This window comes from Mirounga leonina, unplaced genomic scaffold (assembly GCF_011800145.1).
Source record: "Mirounga leonina isolate KUSES-001 unplaced genomic scaffold, KU_Mleo_1.0 Mir_96, whole genome shotgun sequence".
Classification (NCBI taxonomy): domain Eukaryota; kingdom Metazoa; phylum Chordata; class Mammalia; order Carnivora; family Phocidae; genus Mirounga; species Mirounga leonina.
Window position 1 is genome coordinate 1,443,888 of NW_023270871.1, and position 21,399 is coordinate 1,465,286.

General features: G+C 41.1%; 1 protein-coding gene across 1 annotated transcript in view; it reads left to right on the forward strand.

The window, feature by feature from the left end:
- The window catches only part of LOC118006348 (sperm flagellar protein 2-like), a 167,350-nt gene that overhangs the window by 77,704 nt on the left and 68,247 nt on the right, over positions 1 to 21,399 (forward strand). Inside the window, exons 16-20 of the mRNA XM_034998971.1 lie at positions 1,771 to 1,879; positions 2,916 to 3,073; positions 11,838 to 11,996; positions 15,795 to 15,869; positions 20,691 to 20,839. Of these exons, the coding sequence (XP_034854862.1) occupies positions 1,771 to 1,879; positions 2,916 to 3,073; positions 11,838 to 11,996; positions 15,795 to 15,869; positions 20,691 to 20,839 (650 nt within the window). The remainder of the gene's footprint in view (positions 1 to 1,770; positions 1,880 to 2,915; positions 3,074 to 11,837; positions 11,997 to 15,794; positions 15,870 to 20,690; positions 20,840 to 21,399) is intronic.

Below are 21,399 nucleotides of genomic sequence, written 5' to 3' on the forward strand. Positions count from 1 at the left end.
TGCTTTGTCATTTATGACCTGTGCAATTTGGGGCCCATTACAGAATCATAATCTTGCTTTTCAAGTTATGTTGTGAAAATAAGATAATATGTGTAAAAGTATTTAAGAATTGTGTGCTAAATTTTACCTATAAATACAACAGAGAAATCAAGTAAGATAAGGATGTCCATTGGCCTTGATGTTTTTGGTGAATGGAATGAGAGCTATTTCAATGGAGTAGGGGGCCATGAAGGATGGTCTGGGGTGGACTGAGGCATGAATGGGAGCTTGAGTGAAGATAACTCTCAAGAAGCTTATCTCAGATTCTTTATCATCTATCTATCTATCTATCTATCTATCTATCTATCTATCTATCTATCTATCATGTATCTATCTACTCAGCTGATTTTTGAGCCAAGGAATTAGTGAGGTTACAAGTCATGAAATTGTGTTTTCCTTCAAGGATGCCTACCTGTTCAAGTGTAGACTTGGAAAGAGAGACAAATATCAGCTAAGGCTGGTGTAGCTCAAGGACACAAATCGAAGTTGTTAGATGAGGGAGAGAAGCTGGAGTGTTCAACCATGCAATTCAGGTTTGCTAGAAAATAAAAAGTCAAGATAATGCAAGTAAATTTGGAAGAAAGGGTATAGGGACTGGATGATGTTGGAAAGATTCATCAGCTATATGGGAGTGCTAGAAAGACAAATAGTAGGAGTGTAGGTCTTTAAGACTTCAGAGATGGAGCCACTCAAGATGATCACAAAATCCAGGATGTGGACATGGTCTTGGAAAGAGAATGTCACAAGTGGAGAGAAGGGGAAGGGAGACCAGTGCCAGGGTGGAGTTGGGGAAGAGAGGCATGCTGATAGATGTGCTGAAGTCCTTGACAAAGTGAGAGAGTGACCATGAGATGGTGCAGGATAGCACCTCCTGAGAAGAGTTCCCACAGTCTTCTTCCACCACCCATCACGGACACCAGTAATCTTTGGGTATTATAAATAACCTAAAAGCATTATTCTGTATTCTAAATCACTTCATCTTTTTCTATCCTAAATGTAAATGGAGAAAACTGATTGCTCTATCCGTGAGAGTTCTCCATTTTCCTGAACAAGATTAGGTCACCCTTCAGTGTTCTCTTGCATTGACTGAATTCCTTTTAATCTAGTTCAAGGGTCTCTTCCCTCTTTATGATTTTCTATTTATTCTAAGTTCATGAGTTTTCTGGACTTTATACCATTCAATCCTGTATAGGACTCAGTCAGAGGTGTTGAGGATGTTTTTGTTTTTGTTTTTGGTCTCTTGTGGTCAGTTCCTTTATGTCTACCCTATAAAGAAAGATCACAGTCTAGAAAGAAAGTTAATTTACTTTATGGAATTGTAACATACTGTCAAAAATAATTTTTACATATGTTTGACTTTATGGCCATCCTGTTATTTCATTCTTAATCTTTTTACCATAGTGTTGATTTTCTCATTATTTCCTAGTTTGTTATTCATGATGACCCATCACTTTTCATTCTCACCTTTTCAGAGTCAGTCCTGAGATCCTACACATTGAAACTACAGCTCCTCTTTAATGTTGTATCATATGTCATTTTCCTCAGTTTCCAAGGAAAATTTGAGTCTGATCCCAAAACTATACTCTTTCAACATGTTGTTAAATATTTTAATGAATATTGGATCAATGGCAGGATCATATCATTTTGGCTGTCTTGCATCAGTAAATTTTAGCAGTGCTACTGAAACTTTGGTTTAGCAAATTATCTAATTAAGTAATTTTCATATCATAGCTGAAGCATTTTCAAGTGAAACTCCTCATGAAGACATCACTCAATGTGCAGCTGCTGAAAACCAAGATATGGATGAGGACCAGAATTTAAGAGATCAGATTCAGCATAGGTTAGTCTAAAACTCACTGTCCTGCTTCTTATTTCTTGCCCTTTGAACAGACTGAACATCAGTCACTTTGGAATCATCAGATCTAGAAAAAAAAGATGTATTTTCTAGCATTCAGCCTTTTACAAGTAAAACAAAACTAAATAGTTTTGATGGGGTGAAATATTAATGTGCTAGAATCGGAAGAGAAATCCTAGAATGGGAAGAGAAGAATTAAATCAGGCAACACTTCCCTTTATGGTTCATTACATGGACTCCTAATTTAGCCCTCATTCAGCAAATGCCAGTGAAGATCATGATATTTCAAAGAGCTAGGCTTCAGACCAGAGTATAGTTTAAAATGACTTCCATTTTGCTAAAATGATGTTATACAAAAAAAATCCCCCAAAAAACAAAAAACACCCTTCTCTTGGTTGTGCGCAGTTTGCTCATTGGAACAGAAAACTTAGAGTTAGACAATTTTATGAAACCTGGAGAAGTCTAAAAATAGGAGGTGAGCCAGAGAAAAGTAATTGTCTACATTAATTAGCTAATTAGCTACATTAAGTTTATCTATTCTCAAGGAAGACAAGAAAGTTTCAGGAATCGTTCCAAGATTATTTTTGAGTCAAGCAAGTAAGTCTGAGCTATCTACATTTACTCAAAGATTTCTTTAACTTCTGTCTCTAAGAGAAAAACAGATGAGCTCAGGCTGTAGCTACCTTGAGAAGTGTGCTCAGAGTTAATTCTACTGTGAGTACAGCCGATCTTCCTGTAGATTTTTACCATGTGAACCAAACTTACACTGAAGGTTTCCTGAAATGGTGGCCTTTTCAAATCTTCTTTTACTCTCATATATCTCAAAAAAATATGGCTTGATGGTTAAATAATTTCTTCTTCAAAGTAATTAATATTCCATTGCCTGTATATTTTTTAGAGTTGCTTTTTCAGTTTTAACTGTATTGGCAGCTTATTTTTTCCTTATGTGTGCCGGGTAAATCATGATTAATGTTACTCAAATATTTTAATTGGTATATGTTATCATACAATATTTTTGCAGGATTATAGGCTTCTTGGACAACTGGTCTTTATTGGAGCAGTGGTTTACAGAGCCAGAAAATATTTTGATAAAAATCAATGCTGAAGTAGATAAACAGTCTTTATGCCATAAAGTAAAAGAAATGTTTATGACAGAAATAATGAAAAAAGAGAATAAAGGTAATTACATTTCTTTATAATTTTGAACTTACGTAACTGAAATGGGTGGTTTTAATGAGCTTAGGGAAAAATGAAAACACAATTACAAAGTTCTCTGTTTTATTTGAGTTATACTATCTACAAGTACTTCTCTAGCTCTCTGCTGCAGATGTTTCTAAATAAGAGATTTTTCTGTTTGTTTTAATTTAATCAAAATAAGTCATCTCACTGAAAGTACTGTTTTCATGTGGAAAAAAAAAATAGCAGTTAAAATTAACCTCAGGAGTTAACCCTCCTTTTAGGATGGAAACCCTAGACAGTTTATTTTCCCCAAATCTTGATGTGATGTGAATTTACTGATTATAACTACTTATTTTATAAGCCTTCTTCTGGAATACATCTATCACATTAAACCATCCTGACCTCCTTCCTCCTTCATTCGACCAATAATAATTGCCCACTAGCTTTTCATAGTATTATTGAAATTTATTATTGAAAGGGATCTTAGGCTAATACACTGCCAAAGCCAGAATTCAATGGAGAATTTTACCTTTGCAAAATGATTTGAAAAATAAATCTTTCTCTTTTGTTTACCAGTCACTCCTAATTGTATTGACAACAGCATCTTCTTGGTATAATAAAAAAGGTCAAAGTTAATAATACCACAAGGATTCTAAAACTGCCTTGATAGCATGCTGTCTCCTGTCACTACATTCATGACCTAACCACCATAATGTATCAATTAGCTGACCCCAAACTAGCACATAGGTATAAGCCATAAATACTGTGAGGATCCAGGAGCATACGCTTAGGAAGACAAACTCCCACATCCAAATGTCTCCTCCCAATAATCACCCATGTGAAGCTCTCAGACAAAACAAATACCAATCCATATATTATTTAAGTGGCTTAATATGTTATTCGACAGTCAGAAATTAGGTTAGAGGCTGGAGGAAACCACCCACAGCGATCTTAAGAGTCTTGGTTGGGAGGCAGAAACGCCAATTCTAAGCTGTAGCTTCAAACATCTACAGGTTAGAATCAGTTTGTTTTTGCCAGCTATCAGACTCACTTCAGCATTTTCCTGAAGATTTTACATTCCAATCACTAAATACATCAACAGCTCAACTGCCACTTAGTTAAGATTTACATTCCTGTCGGTTAATCACTTGAACAGATATTTTATCATTAAAACCATAAACATTGACCTAGCCCAATGCCCTGAATTAAACCTTCTGATTAAGTTAAGTAAATAAATAAATAAAAGGATGTGGTACTTCTGTATATAGTCTGAGGTGAAGAAGTGACCATTATATACTTCTAAATAGGAAAAAGCTGGTTACATATAAAATAGTCCCGGTTTCGTTTTTAAAAGTATGTACTTTTACTAAATATACTAAATACCCTACTAAATATATACGCACAGGGAAGAATCTGGCAGTCTCTACAGTACTGGACGGTGGAGGAAGAGGGAGACAGAAACTTAACAGGCAATTTCCCTTTCCGCTTATTCGTCTAAATTGTTGGACTTTTACAAACAATAATTCGGTATTACTTTTATAATCAGAAAAAAAACCCTTACTTTCCACTCTGAAAAAACATCTAATAGAATAAGCCTCCTTGCTTGCTGAATTGAAAAGAATCTAAAGGCAGAAGGACTATGTATAAAAAAAAAATAGCCACACAAGAGTGAGGGTATTCATGGCCCATGGTACAGTCAGCAGTTGCTGCCATGTCCAACAAGGAGGGCTGGTGAGGCTGGGGAGGCCGGGCAGGGCCAGACAGGAAGGGTGAACCTGAATGGTGAGAGGCAAAGGGCCATACCAGCAAGAAGAGCCTACAAAAGCAAGAACCAGCCATGTCTGCCTCTCCAGTCCCCCAGGCTGACGGGCTCCTCTACCCTGCTCAGCCCTCTATTTAAATAAACTTAAAAAGCTGCCCCCCAGCACTCCTGATCCTCTTTACTCTCTTCTGTTTATTTTCTCCATAGCACTTACCACCACCCACCCCTTCTATAAAGTAACTTACTCATCATGGTTATGGTTTGCCAACCACCGCTAAAATGCAGGCTTCAGAGGGCAGCGATTCTTCTCTTTTGTTTTACTGACCTATCTCTGGCAACCAGAACTGGGCCTACTGTTGTTTTTACTACTTATTAGCAGTAGTGGTGGGAGTTTTACCTCATTGTTAGGACCCTTCCTTTCTTCTGAGGCACAATTCAAATCCAATAAATAGTTTCTGCTTGAGATAAGAATTGTTAAGAAGACTTGAGTACTATGCACTAATCTATGTACTTTGCATGCATTTACTCCCAGAAGTCTGGAAGGCTTTCCCCTTCTGTCTCATTCCCACCCCCAAGGCTTCGGTCACTTTGTTCTTCACCTTCTTTTCATGAGTTCTTTACCTTGGTTTTCCACTGTTAATTTTGAAGTAATCCTTTATTTTCCTATTCCACTACATTAGCTACATTTAGATTGTTACTTTTACATTTGGCATCCCTTGTCAACAAGCCTTTCTACCTGCTACACATGATAAGGAAAATCTGTGTCCTAAGATGGCTGACTGAGTCAGTGAGAGAGTCCCAGTCCTTGCCCCAGGGCTCTTCCGGGTTCTTATCCCTGCTCTGCTTCCCGTACACACCAATCCAGGTTCTTCTCCCTGCCCCACTTCGTGCATGTGCCAAAAGTGCCAAGTATATGGAAGTAGAAGTGTATAAATTGCCCCCTTTGTTTGTGCTTAGGGCTCAGACCTTTGGAGAACACTCTCCTCTGAGCCCACTGGCATTAAATAAACCTCCTACCCTCCAAGATCTCCGAGTGCCGCTTGGTTCTTCTGTCACGCAATCCAGTCCAGGTTCTGTAACATTTGGTTCCCTGACCAAGAAACCCAACCACGCTGGCCCATTGTTGCCACCGGTTTGGGGCAACAGCGGGGCGGTGATGGAACGAGGGATCATAATGGAGAAGGTGCTCCCTGCCTAATTTTTGGCAGTCTCCCACCCTGGTCGCCTCGTGCCGGCCCTGCTCCGCTGTTCCCGCCAGACTCGAGGAGATTTGGCAGGTGAGGACCTGGTCCTGATGTCGGATTCTGGTAAGGCCTGGGGCCCCAGGACCCAGACAGGCCCACCCCCACTGGGGTGGAAGGGGAGTCTGATCACCTCCCAGAGACCTCTTAGAGGTCTCACAGGTAGGGATTCCCAGGGAGGGAATGTAATAACTTCTAGAGTGTGAGTGTGTGAGTGAATGTGCAGTCTGACCTGGCTTGCTCAAGCTGACTGATTCTGTGATTCCACGGGCGGGCACCCTTAAGGTCCCCAGAAGCCTATGGAGTCTGAGTGGGCCCATCTGCGATTCCGTGGTGAATAGCACACAGTCTGTGGTGGCATCGGGATAGTTTCTGATCATAAATCACAACACTGAGACCGCTACGGCTAAGCCTCATCTAAGCTCCTTTGAGACATGGCCAAACAGGCATCTGATTGGTCTCCTCACCTCAGGAGGCACCCCCCTCTTTGTCTGTCTCTGCGCCACTGCACACGGGGACATCACCACGGGGTCAGGGCAGAGTAAACCTACGGTTCTAAAGACCATGATCAAAAACTTCAAGTAGGGGTTTTCGGGAGACTGTGGAGTCAGGATGAACCCTGGCAAGTTGAGAACCCTATGGAGCACGCACCAGCAGGAGTCATCAACCCTGCTGCCTGGGCTAGTATGGATGCACCCAAAGAGCACCCAGCATGGGACTTCACCACAATCGAGGGACAGGCCCACATCTGCTGGTACCAGGAGGCCCTCCTCCAGGGAATCCGGGTAGGAGCTAAGAAACCATGAATATGACTAAGGTATCCTTGGTCACTCAACAACCAGTGGAGTCCCTCAGGGACTCCTACGAAAGACTATGTGAAGCCTACAGGATATACACTCCATTTGACCCCAAGACGCAGGAAAGCCAACAGATGATAAACACCTCCTTCGTGGCTCAGGCTGCCCCAGACATCAGAAAAAACTTCAGAAACTAGAGGGTTTTGCCGGGATGAACATCACCCAACTAATAGAGTTTGCCAGTAAGGTCTACATGAATAGGGAGGTCGCAGCCTAATGGGAAGCCAACAAAAAAGATGAAAAAGAAAGTCAGCCTCCTCACTGCCGCTCTGAAAGAAAAGGACAACACAAAGATGGGGAGATCCCAACCACCGAAAGGGGGGAAGCCCAGAACCCCCTTGGCAAGGGATCAATGTGCCTACTGTAAAGAGAAAGGGCATTGGAGAAATGAATGTCCCAACCAGGGAAAGGCTCAAAAGCCCAGCTGCTACAATTCCCTGTGTGGGAATTGACACAGATTGACGGGGACTGGGCTTTTTCCTCCTTGGCCCCCATGATTCCATGGTCAGAATGAAGGTGGGGGGCCAACCAGTGACTGTTATGGTTGATATTGGGGCTGAGCACTCTGTTGTCACCTCCCCAGTGACCCCTTTCATCAAAAGGACTGCGACAATTCTTAGGGCGACCAGGACGCAGGCGATACAACAGCCCTTTTGCCAGACTCGCCGGTGTGAACTTGGGGGCCACAAGGTCCGACATGAATTCCCTTATCTGCCTGATCACCCCATCCCTCTCCTGGGCTGAGACATGCTCTCCAAGCTTAGGGCTCAGATAACCTTTGAGCCCACTGGACACACTAGCCTCCTATTGAACCCAAGGCAAGAAGAGATGGGGTCTCCAATACTAGCAATTACCATGCCAAGGGAAGAAGAATGGAGGCTATTCTGTGCCCAGGCCCAACTGAGCAGCCCATTGGAGTTTAGACTCGCCTTCCCTTCAGTATGGGCTAAAAACAACCCACCTGGACTAGCCCGGAATCGGGCCCCTATCATTGTTGAACTGATCCCAGGAGCCCAACCTCAAAGGCAAAGGCAATACCCCCTTCCACAGAAGCTAAGATCAGCATCCAAAAATATCTGACCAAACTCAAAGAAGCAGGTATTCTAGTCGAGTGCCAACCAGCCTGGAATACCCCACTCCTGCCAGTCAAGAAGCCAGGAGGGGTATACTGACCAGTTCAAAACCTATGGGCCATCAACAAGGTGACCATCTCTCTGCACCCAGTGGTCCCGAATCCATACACCATCCTCAGCCAAATCCCAGGGTCGGCAGATGGTTCACTTGCCTAGATTTGACGGATGCCTTCTTCTGCCTCCGTTTAGCTCCCCAGAGCCAGCCACTATTTGCCTTTGAATGGTCTGAACCTGATATAGGGTGCTAGATGCAACTGACTTAGACGCGCCTCCTGCAGGGGTTTAAAAACTCACCAACCCTCTTTGGGGAAGTGCTGGCCGTGGGCCTTGCCAGCTTCCCAAGAGAGGCCACGCGATGCACCCTCCTCCAGTATGTGGATGACCTCCTCCTCACCAGTGACACACAAAAAGACTGCACAAAAGGCACAAAGGCCCTCCTACAGCTCCTGTCAGACTTGGGATACTGAGCCTCATGGAAGAAGGCAAAATCTGCCTACAACAGGTCCAATACCTTGGTTTCCTCCTCACCCAAGGGAAAAGAGAACTAGGGCTGGAGAGAAAAAGGGTCATCATCTCCCTGCCACAGCCCCAGACAAAAAGGGGCCTACGAGAATTCCTGGGGGCTGCAGGATTCTGCCCCATTTGGATCCCTGAGTTCTCAGCAATAGCAAGACCTCTTTATGATCTCTTAGGGGGACCAGATCGAGAACCCCCCGCCTGGACTGAGGAAGCAGAAGCTGCTTTCACAGAGATAAAGACCACCCTGGGGCAGGCTCTAGCCCTGGGCTTACCAGATGTAGAAAAACCCTTCAATCTCTTTGTACATGAAAAGGAAAAAATAGCACTCAGGGTACTCACCCAGACTGTTGGGCCCTGGCAATGGCCAGTTGCTTACCTGTCAAAGAAGCTGGACCCCATGGCAGCGGGATGGCCACCATGCCTCAGGGCGCTTGCAGCCACAGTCCTACTCATCAGGAGGCAGACAAACTTACCCTGGGGCAAGAACTTAATGTCAAGGTTGCTCATGCAGTTGTGTCCCTCATGAACGCACAGGGACACCACTTCCTTTCCAACTCTCAGCTAGCACAATACCAAGGGCTCCTCTGTGAAAGAGCTCCTCTGTGAAAACCCATGGGTCACCCTTGAAACAGTAAGGACATTAAATCCAACAACCTTTATCCCCATGGAAGAGGGGGTACCAGACCATGACTGCTCTGAGGTGACTGATGAAGTCTATGTGAGCCATCCAGATCTGCGGGATCAAGTCATAAAGAATCCAGAGCTCACGCTGTTCAGCGATGGCAGCAGTTACCTACAGGAGGGTGCCCGGAAAGCGGGTTATACAGTAACCACAACCACTGAAGTCCTAGAAGCTAAGGCATTACCAGCTGGATGGTCAGCTCAACGGGCTGAATTATATGCCTTAGAGCCCTCACCCTCGGTGAAGGCAAGCAAGTCAATATCTATACTGACTCTCCGTACACCTTTGCTACTCTACATATACATGGAGCCATCTACAAGGAAAGGGGCCTCCTAACCGAAGCAGGAAATGCTATCAAGAACAAGGAGGAGATACTGAGACTCCTCGAAGCTGTCTGGCTTCCAAAGGAAGTAGCAATCCTGCACTGTAAGGGACACCAGAAAGGAGATGACCCCATAGCTCGGGGAAGTCGTCTAGCAGATGAGGCAGCCAAGGCCACAGCCAGTGAGGACATAGACAGAGCCCCTTCCCTCACCATGGCCCTAACACCCCTGGAAGAAGTCCCTCCACCCAATTACACTAAAAAGGGAAAGGAATGGCCATGGCTGAGGGGGCCACCCTGATTGAAAATGGATGGTGGATGATGCCAGACAGGTGCATCTTTGTTCCAACAGCAACTTGAGGGCATCTAGTCAAGGAACACCACCGACTCACTCATCTGGGAAAAACTGCATTAGAGCCTTCTCAAGAAGCACTACTACATCAGTGAGCTGCCAGCACTGTGCCGAGCAACGAGTGAACGGTGCATAACATGTGCTAAAAATAATGTTCGGTCTGCACCACGTCCCCCACCAGGTGTCCAGAGGATGGGAGCACCCCCTTTGAAGATCTAGAGGTAGACTTCACAGATGTGCAGCCGAGCAGGGGGTTCAGATATCTCCTAGTAATAGTATGCACAAAGCCTTCTGACCAGGACGGAGCAAAGCCGGGAAGTAGCTAAAGTCCTCTTATGGGAGATCGTTCGGCCTGCCATTAACAATCCATAGTGACAATGGACCCGCATTTGTGGCAGACATTGTACAGGTCTTGACCAAATCTCTCAACATCATCTGAAGACTCTACACTGCTTCCCGGCCCCAAAGTTCAGGGAAGGTAGAGCGAATGAATCGCACCCTCAAGAGAACCTTAGCAAAGTTTTGTCAGGAGACTAACCTCCCATGGCCGGATCTGCTACCCCTAGTTCTCCTGCATGCTCGCTGCAAGCCCCAGACATCAGGTTTCTCCCCATTCGAATTAATATATGGATGGCCTCCCCGTGCTTAGGAAGCCTTCCAGGAAATTTACATCAGGTTGGAGATAAAGGGATAAAGGAGCAGCTTCAGGCCCTGGGGGCCACCCTAAATAAATTACAAAAGTACACCACTGAGAGGACCCCAATCTCCTTAGGGTCTCAGGTATACTCCTTCCAGACAGGGGTCTCAGTTTGTGTCAAAGATTGGAAGAAAGACCCCCTCAAACCGCAGTGGGCAGGGCCCCACACTGTTGTTCTAACCACCCCTACTGCCCTCAAGGTCTCAGGTGTCACCCCATGGGTCCACCACTCAAGAGTGAAGAAAGCTCATCATTCGGATGAGGAGCCGCACCAGTGGAGAGTCCAGTCAGACTTCATGAACCCACTCCAGCTTCACCTTTGACAAGACCCCACCGTGGTCCCTGGCTCTCATTGGCATGATTTCCCTCATCTTGGGAGTCAGACTGTATACTGCTACCCCTCCTGATTGGACTTTCCCCCAGAGGCTTCTACCTAAGGTCATAAATCCCACTTTTACTGGCCCTCTGCTGTCTACTCCTGAGCGCATTTCACCATGATTTTCCTGGCCCCAGTCTGTCCTGGTCTTCTGCTACCTGGTGTGCTATTAAGTTTATGATTAAGTCCGTGTTTGCCCCAAGCCTTGCAGTCAACCCTTAGAGTCAAACAGAATGATGCCCTCTATACTAGGTGTTTAATGGGACATCAAAGGGGGGAATGATAAGGAAAATCTATGTCCTAAGATGGCCGACCGAGCCAGTGAGAGAGTCCCAGTCCCTGCCCCGGGGCTCTTCCGGGTTCTTCTCCCTGCCCTGCTTCGCGCACGTGCCAAAAGTGCCAAGTATGTGGAAGTAGAAGTGTATAAATTGCCCCCTTTGTTTGTGCTTGGGGCTCAGACCTTTGGAGACCACTCTCCTCTGAGCCCACTGGCGTTAAATAAGCCTCCTGTCCTCCAATATCTCCGAGTGCTGCTTGGTTCTTCCGTCGGGCGATCCAGTCCAGGTTCCGTAACACACACACGCACACACATCATCATCATCATCATCATTATCCACAAAGTAAACAGTGTTTCTAACCAGGCAGAGAAGGCTTCAAATCCTAGCTTTAAGGACTGGATGATTTAAGGGAGAGCCTTAAAACATGAATTTAAACTTAAATCAGTATGGGCAATTTTATATTAATTTAGGCTTATCTTGGTTCAAGTAAAATAGCGGGTGTCTAGAGTCTCTAATAAAGGTCCATTCTTCTTATCTTTTCGAAGTTAAAAAGAAGTTAGAAGAAAAGGAAGCTGAGAAAAAAGAAGAAGTCCCCCTGGCTGAGCCTCCGTCTCCTCCTCCCCCTCCCCTTCCTTCTCTTGAGCCAGAAAAGGAGAAGGAAACCCATTCACAAACTCCTCCAGCAAAAGGGAAACCACCATCAGGTGATTGAAAGAATAATTTATAATCCTGTTTTCCAGTTTCTTATCTTCGCTTAGAAAAGAATTATAAATCGCAGTACCAATGCCCTTATTTAGATTCAGACTTGGAGCAACTTCAATGGTATGATTAGGTGCTCAGACAGAAGTGGGAAAGTCCTCAGTAGCTAAGAGCGTGGAGGGAAAGTGGAGTCCTCCTACCCAGTTCTTCTGGTTAGAATAAGGCCACAGGTGAGAATAGGAAGGGCACAGGAGAATAACCAGAAGGAACTTAGAGCAGATCAAAAGGACGGACGTCTGTTTGCTGAACTGTAGACTGATGTTTTTTTGTAGAGTGAGAACATCTTCAGAAAATGAGAGTTAGTATAGCTAGTTGTTCATAAGAATAAGGGAACAAATCAACAGCATTCATCAGGGTCTAGAATTCATATGTAACTTCATCATCTGTGGGAGTATATGTGATAATAAAAGGATAGAAATGAGCACCTGGCTTCTCAGGAAATGTATATGTTTGTAATTTATAATATATACGGATAAAGAGTTTGTGTAGGGAGTATTTTTTTAGCTTAAGTTCTTTCTACATCTTTAACCACGAAGGGCCATTAACTTAAGTGGTAGACAATAAATATAATGACCCAAGTGAAGTGCTCAATCGTTGCTGTGCACGATATTGGTAGAATGTTAGTATCAGTTTGGTGCTGTGTATAAGAAACAAATGTGGCTCTCGGGTCTAGTTTTAGCTTTGTAAGTAGTTGGCTGTGCATTACAGAAGTCGACCCAGGAATCTTTGATCTTGTGTCATCATTGTATTTTTAAACTCCAGAATCTTTGTGCTTCGTGGACATTTGAGAAGGATGTGAATTTTTTAATTGAATTTATTTATATTAAACAAATAAATTTAAAGACTTAAGTAACATATATTATGTTCTATTAAAGACCATTGTATTCCAATAAAATGGGGTTTGACTAAAGGCAAAACACGCAAATTCTAAAGAAATGTTTTTTTTATCATATGAAGAATAAAGCACAAAGCCATAAATTAAATATATATGCCCTTTTCCCACTACCTCATTAGGAATTAAAAAAAAATTCAGAGGTCTGGAGGAAAAATAGAAATCTGTTTAGAACTGGGGAGAAGGGGCGCCTGGGTGGCTCAGTTGGTTAAGCGACTGCCTTCGGCTCAGGTCATGATCCTGGAGTCCCGGGATCGAGTTCCGCATCGGGCTCCCTGCTCAGCAGGGAGTCTGCTTCTCCCTCTGGCCTTCCTCCCTCTCATGCTCTCTGTCTCTCATTCTCTCTCTCTCAAATAAATAAATAAAATCTTTAAAAAAAAAAAAAATAGAACTGGGGAGAACAGTTTTCACAGTGGCTCGAGTAGCCTAGACTTATCCATTGTAGTCCTTTAACCTCTGACCATGGCTGTCCTACCACGACCTCCCCCTTGGTCCGCTCGAAATCTGGGTGACCTGTGTACCTGAGCCATTCCCCGAAACCAATCTCTGGTGTTTCTGGTTATAACACAGTTCAGTCTTTAAGTTTCTGAAGTTTGCGTGCGATTTTAAAATTGTATTCTTGAATACTGTGCATGGGAGGAATAATAAAGCTATTGTTGCTTAAAAGAGTGCTTGCATCTGTCTCTTTTTTTCACCAAGGACAGGCCTACTGCCTGATCTTTAAAAACTTATCCAAGTGTTAATCTCCAGAAGCCTAATTACTGCCTTCGAACAACAATGCCTTAATGGAAAGAGATCTCTGTGCTCGTGGGCATCGAGGGGGCAGTAGAGCAAGGCAGTGAAACGGGTGGCTGCCCTTACAGCTCAGGGAAGCTTAGTGAAGCAATTTTAGAGGGGAAAGTTCCTGGCAGGTTTGTTTATTTTTATATAAATAATTAACAATTTTTTTCAAATGAAATGTTTTTAGAAATGAAAACCTGAGGCTTCTGAACATGTCCATCTCAAACACCCAACTACAGTCTTTAGAAGTTGAGATGAAAAGAGGAATTACTGGGGCACCTGGGTAGCTCAGTCGGTTAAGCTTCTGCCTTCGGCTCAGGTCATGATCCCAGGGTGCTGGGATCGAGCCCCGCGTCAGGCTCCCTGCTCCGCGGGAAGCCTGCTTCTCCGTCTCCCACTCCCCCTGCTTGCGTTCCCTCTCTCGCTGTCTCTCTCAAATAAATAAATAAAATCTTTAAAAAAAAAGAAAAGAAAAGAGGAATTATTTACCAAAAATTAAAAAAAAAAAAATCAGGGTAGAAACAGTAAAGAAGGAGGCATAGGGCACTGAGTACAGTCATTTTGTCCCCATATGGTTCTGCATTGTATATAGTTCTACATTTTATATCTGCTTCAAATGTACTTGGGATTAAATCTGAAGGAGTTCACAGTTAACATTCTATTAAAGGGTCTATTATCAAATCCACTACCAAACTTCAGAATTCAATTTAAAACTTGAGCTGTCAGTGTGACACAATATAATAGTACTATATCCATGCTGCTATTTAAAAATATTTTTTGAGATTTCAGAATCTATTTTAGAACTGATTTTAAAAAAACAGGTAGAGTAGATGTTGCCCCAGCCGAAATTAGACTTGCCCACAATGCTTTATAAATTCAGTGTCCTTTATAAATTCAGATATCTCTATCTGTAACTTCTATTCTCTGTTGCCTTGTTTAGAGCTAGTTTAGAGCTAAATAGTTGGTTACCCAAAGTATTGTTATTAAAGGAAGTAGGAGCTTATCTAAACTTTATTGTTACTATTATTAAGCTTATTTCTAAAAAAAGCAACTAGTTCAAATGTTTGGTTTTTATGTATTTGTTTGTTTGTTTACTTATTTTTGAGTCTGGCAGTCGGCTATTTGGATACTTAAAAGTCTTTTTATAAAGGCTGACCAAGTTTAAGGTTAATCCTTTTCTATGTCTTCTTTCTATGAAGTCTTGGTTGTTGGATCTGAGAAGTTTAAATATGGCATGTGCTATACATTTACACATTCTTATAATTATCACTTCTAAATATAAATAGTAGGTCAGACAGTGTCTCTCCATCATAGGCATTTAAATTGTCCCATATGTCCATCCTTCCAATGAAGAATAAACTATAGCCCAGGGCAAAGAGTAGATAATGATTGAACTTGTTTGGTGAATAATGTGGAATATAGGGATTTTTTTCAAGGAACTAATTTATTATTTGGGATGCCTTATTGACCTTTAGATGATCAGTTTTGCGTTTTCCCCCTTCCAGCATAGTTTTGAACTAGAGTTCAAGGAATCCAAGATAACCATATCCAAACCATCCTTTACATTGCAAGTTATAGTCAATGCAAAACAGAAATGTAGAAATTACAAGGCGTGAGGTCAGGAAAAGCTCAAGGATGCATCATCTCAAAACAATGTGGTTATTCAGCTCTTCCTCAAGGTGTTTTGGCATCATCTTATTACAGATTTAGTTGTCTTATTGTATAAGGATCATTTAGTTGAAATAAATAAAAATAGAGCCATATGCTTCAAATGAACTTGTAACTAACTTTTAAAACTCTGCAGGTTATGTTGCATTGAAGAGTTTACAATCAAGTCCACTACCAAATATTGATACTAAACTTCTCAGTGTGACAAATCAAATAGCACTATCAGGGCTGTCATTCAAAAAGTTTTAATCCAGTCTGTCTTCAGGTTAATTTTAGCTCAAGTGAAGACGTCACAAATATAACTGTTTATCTGTGAGAAATAGCATTGGATTGTGTATGAGTAATATAGCCCAGAATATTAAAGAAAATCATCAATAATGTTTATGTCTTGAATTTTGTTTAGAGTCCTTGCATGGTAAGCAAGAATCTCTTCAGGAAGGAAAAGGGAAGAAAGGTGACACTTCACTCAAAAGAAAAGGTACCGCAGATAAAGATAGATATGGTTCAATGTAATTCTGCATTTCCTAACTGCCTCAGGGAAGAGAGCCAGATTTGTTAGTTGTATACACTGAATACTTCTCTTAGGCCTTGTAAACCATAAGCCCTTGCCAAAGAATATAACCTCAGTCGTTCTGTAGCCTGGATTTTAGCAAAGGTCCTGCTGAGAAAAGTGATGTTTGTGGGGAATAATTTAGAGATATCTAGTATACAGAATATCCATTCATCATAGAAATTATAGGTGTTATCCTTGGGCTAAGCTATGCCATCAGAAAGCTATGCACTGAACCATATTTTCTTGAGCTCTCATCAAATTGCCTTCACTGATATGCACTTCGGTATAAAGTCCTCAACTCCCTTCACAGTATAACATAGCAGTGGAGGTGAAACTTTCATTATACCAATAATAACCTCATATTTTATTTTCTGAGGGGATAGTATGCCCACTACATCATTTAATGGCCCATATATGAAATCCTAGGTGAGAAATTTCATTCAGAATCAAGGGACAGGAAACTCTTCCTCTGAGTGGTTAGATAATTAGCACATCTAAATGATGATACTTCCTTTTCTATTTTGGCTGACCAGAAGTTCAGAACCAAACTAGTGCCCGTATCCATGCAAGGGTACCTAGATCTCAATATCTGCTTTCTAATACCTCTCCCAGTTTTGACCTTCCACTTTAAGTTGTACTTGTCCTCACCCTAATTTCATGTAATTTTTTTCTATTTTATTTTAACTGTTTCTGTGAAATAAAGGGGGTAAAATTTTTAAGTAATTGATAGTTGACAGAAGAAAATCCTAGATTCGTAACAGCATCTTAGTTAGATTTATGGTGAAGCTGCTATAACAACCAATTAAAGATTGAAATGCAGTTATAAATATATACAGTTGGCTTTTTCAGGGTATATTCACATGGGGTTGTCATGAGTGTGTACCTTTTCTTAACTTTTCATTATAAATTGCCAAATGCAGTTGCAAGCCAAGAGTGTGCAAGTTCACATAATGATGGGCTGAAAGGATCTTTATTTTGCCATTTAAAAATACATAACCATGATCCCAAAGAGAATTTCATCCTTCTCTAATTATGTAACATGATATATAACTAGAGCCACCTGATGAGTTAACACTGAGATATAAATTTTAGCCAAAATGTTAAGGGCTATAATTTATGCTCAGCTCTACTGATTTACTAATAGGAGAATAATTTTTGCATTTACAGTATTTATTCCTTGCTTTCTCATTGTGATCAATAAAAGCAAATGAAGGATCATCATAGAATCTTCAAAAATACAAATTAAAAAAAACAAATTAAATATACTATGCATATTAGTTACCAAATCAAGTTAATATAATAATGCACATGCTTTAAGAGCATCCTTATTTAAAAGTATACACACCCCAAACAAATCATAAGCAAATACAAGTTCAACCAGTAAAATATATACATTGGAGTCATGCAGTTAGCTCAATTTAAGTAACTAAGAATTTTCAAACATTTTTTACTTTTATTTTACTGGATTTCTGTTGTGTTAAATAATATTTGAAATAGGTGAATTTGCAATCATGATTTAGAAGTCTTTCTGTTGGGGTGCCTGGGTGGCTCAGTTGGTTAAGCGAATGCCTTCAGCTCAGGTCATGATCCTGGAGTCCCTGGATCGAGTCCCGCATCGGGCTCCCTGCTCAGCAGGGAGTCTGCTTCTCCCTCTGACCCTCCCCCCTCTCATGTGCTCTCTCTCATTCTCTCTCTCTCAAATAAATAAATAAATAATCTTTAAAAAAAAAAAGAAGTCTTTCTGTTACATAGAAATGCTGTTTTTCAGCATGTGTCAGGTTTCCTCATTAAAAGGAAGTTACGATTTTAATTCTTAGTATTTAAAATTAACATCACTGGAGGTGAACACAACTGATTGATTATCCATTTATCTCATAGGTCAGTTGATACCATTATAATGAGATCATCTCTTCTGGTTTAAGGAGCTATCTCCTTTTTTCTTTCTTCAAACTTACCTTTATTTCCTGCTGTTGACATCTTTGACTCAGTCCTATTCTTCTCTGCATAATAGATCAGTCTCTACCCTTCTTCTCCCAAATCTTGACACTGAAATGCCTTTTGCCAAGTGTATTTTGGTGTTCTTAAATCATTTCTTATTCTCTTCAACCCATTTGCCATTGTCCCATGTTATTGATTCATAAAACACAGCTTTTCAACCCCATGATCTTACCTACCACTTGTTAATTAGGGGCTGAATGAAGAAAGTTTTCCCTAATCAACTAATTGCAGAAAATACTGAATTAGGCCAAGTTAAAAAGTTTTTAATGCAGGATTTTAAAAAATATATCAATATGCATCTCTAAGGAAGTGGGAAATACAATATGTAATATCCCAAAATATTTTGGCTGCAGAATTCTCTCTTGGAAGAGTATCTATTGGGGCTAGAGTTTTATGGAACAAACATCAGGGAATGATGTTGTCTTTAGTTCCACTGGCCTGCCCACGTGTTGGCACTGGCATCGTCCCAGTGCTTGCTTTCCAACTTGACTTACAGTAATAGGTGCTACCAGGCCACTTAGCAGTAAATGAAATGTCAGTGTTATAAACATCAGTGACATTTAACTGGAAGGGCATGGAAAAAGATAAAAGGCTAATGAAATTGAAATATCTGGCTGCATCCACCAGAACAGTGGCTCTTTAAGTGTGGTCACCTGGGAACTTACTAACAACACAAACACTTGGCCCCACTCCAGACCTACCAAATCTAAAACTCCTGGAGGGGCCCAGCAATTTGTGTTTTAACAAACCCTCTAGGGAATTCTGATGATTGTTAAAATTGGGAAACTATTAAACTGGAGCCCAAGGATTAATCCTGTACTGTAGCCATTGGAATATCAGAAACACTCAATTATTTATAACATATTTTTTATATGTCCCATCCCCCAAAATATTTCATTTGGATTGCAATTTAGGAAAAACATACATATGAACTGTTTCTATTTCAACATTGAACGGCTACACTGGGGACTAAACAATCCAGCTTTCAAGTGAAAGCCGGTCTCTCATTAGAAACTGAAGCTTCCATGTGGTCGGGTGAGTGGTACTGAGGAAGAAACGCCCCCCTGTTACATTTAAGATGCTGGCAGATTATGTTCAAATCCCTATGGCATAGATACATTTTTATTCATTCAAATTTTGTTTTTCCCCTTAGCATTTTCATTGTTAAAAAATAGATATAAGTTAAATGGAATCAAAGCACGATAGTCCAAAAAGACTACCTGGCTCTTAGTTTTCACTGACTGATCATGTTATTTAAGAAAAGAAGAAAGAAGAAACTCATTTCAGTCTCACATTTACAATTGCAAAGTTCTTCCTCTTAGGAATTCTTCTTAGAGAAATTCATCTTAAAGTGCCCATAGTGTTATCATTTTTATTTCACCAGATTCAGGTCAAATAACAGGAAATCACCCTATTGAAATATATATCAAATAATGAACATTGTTGGTTATTGCCTGAACAAAGATTTTCTTAAATTTTTCCTAAATGTAAAAAGAGCTGGATATAACTTTAGACCTATAGATAATGGATACTATTTTTAAATGTGTAAGTAGAGGTCACCTAAACTCTCCATAAGACATAATTGACAATTTCCCCTCTACTTATAATCTATATAATTTAACTAGCATAAAAGTGTAAGATATATTTACTTTTCTAAATAGCATTATCATTAAATAATCCTCATTAAGGAAATATAGCTTGGGAGATAAAGTATTCCCAAATCTATAGGTGTCTATAAACTGCATCTAAAATCTCAGTAATTATTCTGAAGGTAAGTGCAATTTAAACAGAATGATTTTCTAAACCATAATAACCTTGATCCTTTAAGGAAATATTAGGCTTTCTGAGTTCCGCTACTTTGATGAATCACAGGATCTTTCAGACCATAAGAGTGCCATGCCACCCAACTGATCTAGATTCCTTTCTTTATGCTCTCAGGGGGAGTGAAGCATATGCCCTTTGTGGATTCTGAACTGAACATTAGCATTCTTTCTCTTCCTCCTCTTTCTCCTCTTCTACCTCCTCTTCCTCCCTCCTCTCTCTTTCTCTTCTCTCCCCTTCTCTCTTTCTTATGCCTTAATTCAGCCAGGCTTATGGCACAGAAGGTACCTTCATCCATACTCCCTGAGTGTAGCAAGAAATACAGTTTCCCACTCAGAAACCCTGTGTCTCAGTCAGGGAATGTTGGAATATTCAGGAGCTACAATACTCACTGTGTCTCCTTCCCCACATCCTTCACTGACTCCGGCTGACTTACAGTAACCTCCTTCCTTCCTACTCCTCCCCTGAGCTTCAAAACAAAAACAAAAACAAACAAACAAACAAAACCGATCAAGAGCACTGCTCATAGTAGACTTACTCTTTCTCATTCAGGATGGAGAATTTAATTTGCTAGTATTTGCAATAGTAAATGAAATGCAATTTTCAGTGTAAACTTTGTTCATTATGGAAGCAAGGACAGAGACAAAAATAAAATACCAAGCTGCTTTTGATAGCCAACTGGACAAAAAACCTGAGTGGCTTACAAAACAAAACAAAACAAAACAGAACCCCAAACCTGTTCCTGATATTATTGGTTAATTTGGAGGATGTAGAGAATAGGGTGTTTGATTTTTTTGATTTGCTAAGACTCCCCAAAACTGCTTAATGAGTTGCCTGAAGTCCACAGTAATCCTAGATTTATTCATCCACCAGAATCTGGTTCCATTCATCTACTTGTAGTGGAATGATTTATTATGTATATTTAAGGTTCTCCTAAAGGAAAATCACCAGGAGGGAAAGCGCCAGTAAAGAAATCACCTGCCGATTCTACAGATGTGTCACCTGTTCCCATAGTGCCACCACCACCTAAGCCAGGAGCCGAAGAATGGGTCTACGTGAATGAACCAATTCCTGAGGTATGGCAGTTTAGATTGAAGCTAGTAGAAGCTAGCCTTTCTCTTGTTTATAGTAAGATTCACACCATTATTTGCACCATCCAGGCCTTTTATAGCTGGTGATATGTATGCTCATCAGAAAGCCAAGGTGAGGGCACGCATGGTGATGAGCACTGGGTGTTATACTCAACTAATGAATCATTGAACAGTACATCAAAAATTAATGATGGACTATATGTTGGCTAACTGAACATAATAATAAAAAAAGCCGAGGTGAATTTTTGACACTATTCATTGAATCACATTGTATCCTCTCTCTACTCCTTCGAGTTTCTGAGTCATGCTTTGAACCACTATTAAGTGCTGAAAGCAGGAGAACAAATGGGTTCTGTGAGGACCAATTTTCTCCCCAAGGACAAGCAGAGATGCAGTTTCCTGGAAGAATGACTTCCTCAGAACACATATCCAGCAAATTATAGCCCTCCATCCATATTCTCATGTCTGCATTGTAATGCTTTCAAATGAAGTTTAACTTCTGACTTTTTACAAATAGAAGAAACTTTTTGAAGCTAACTAAACTA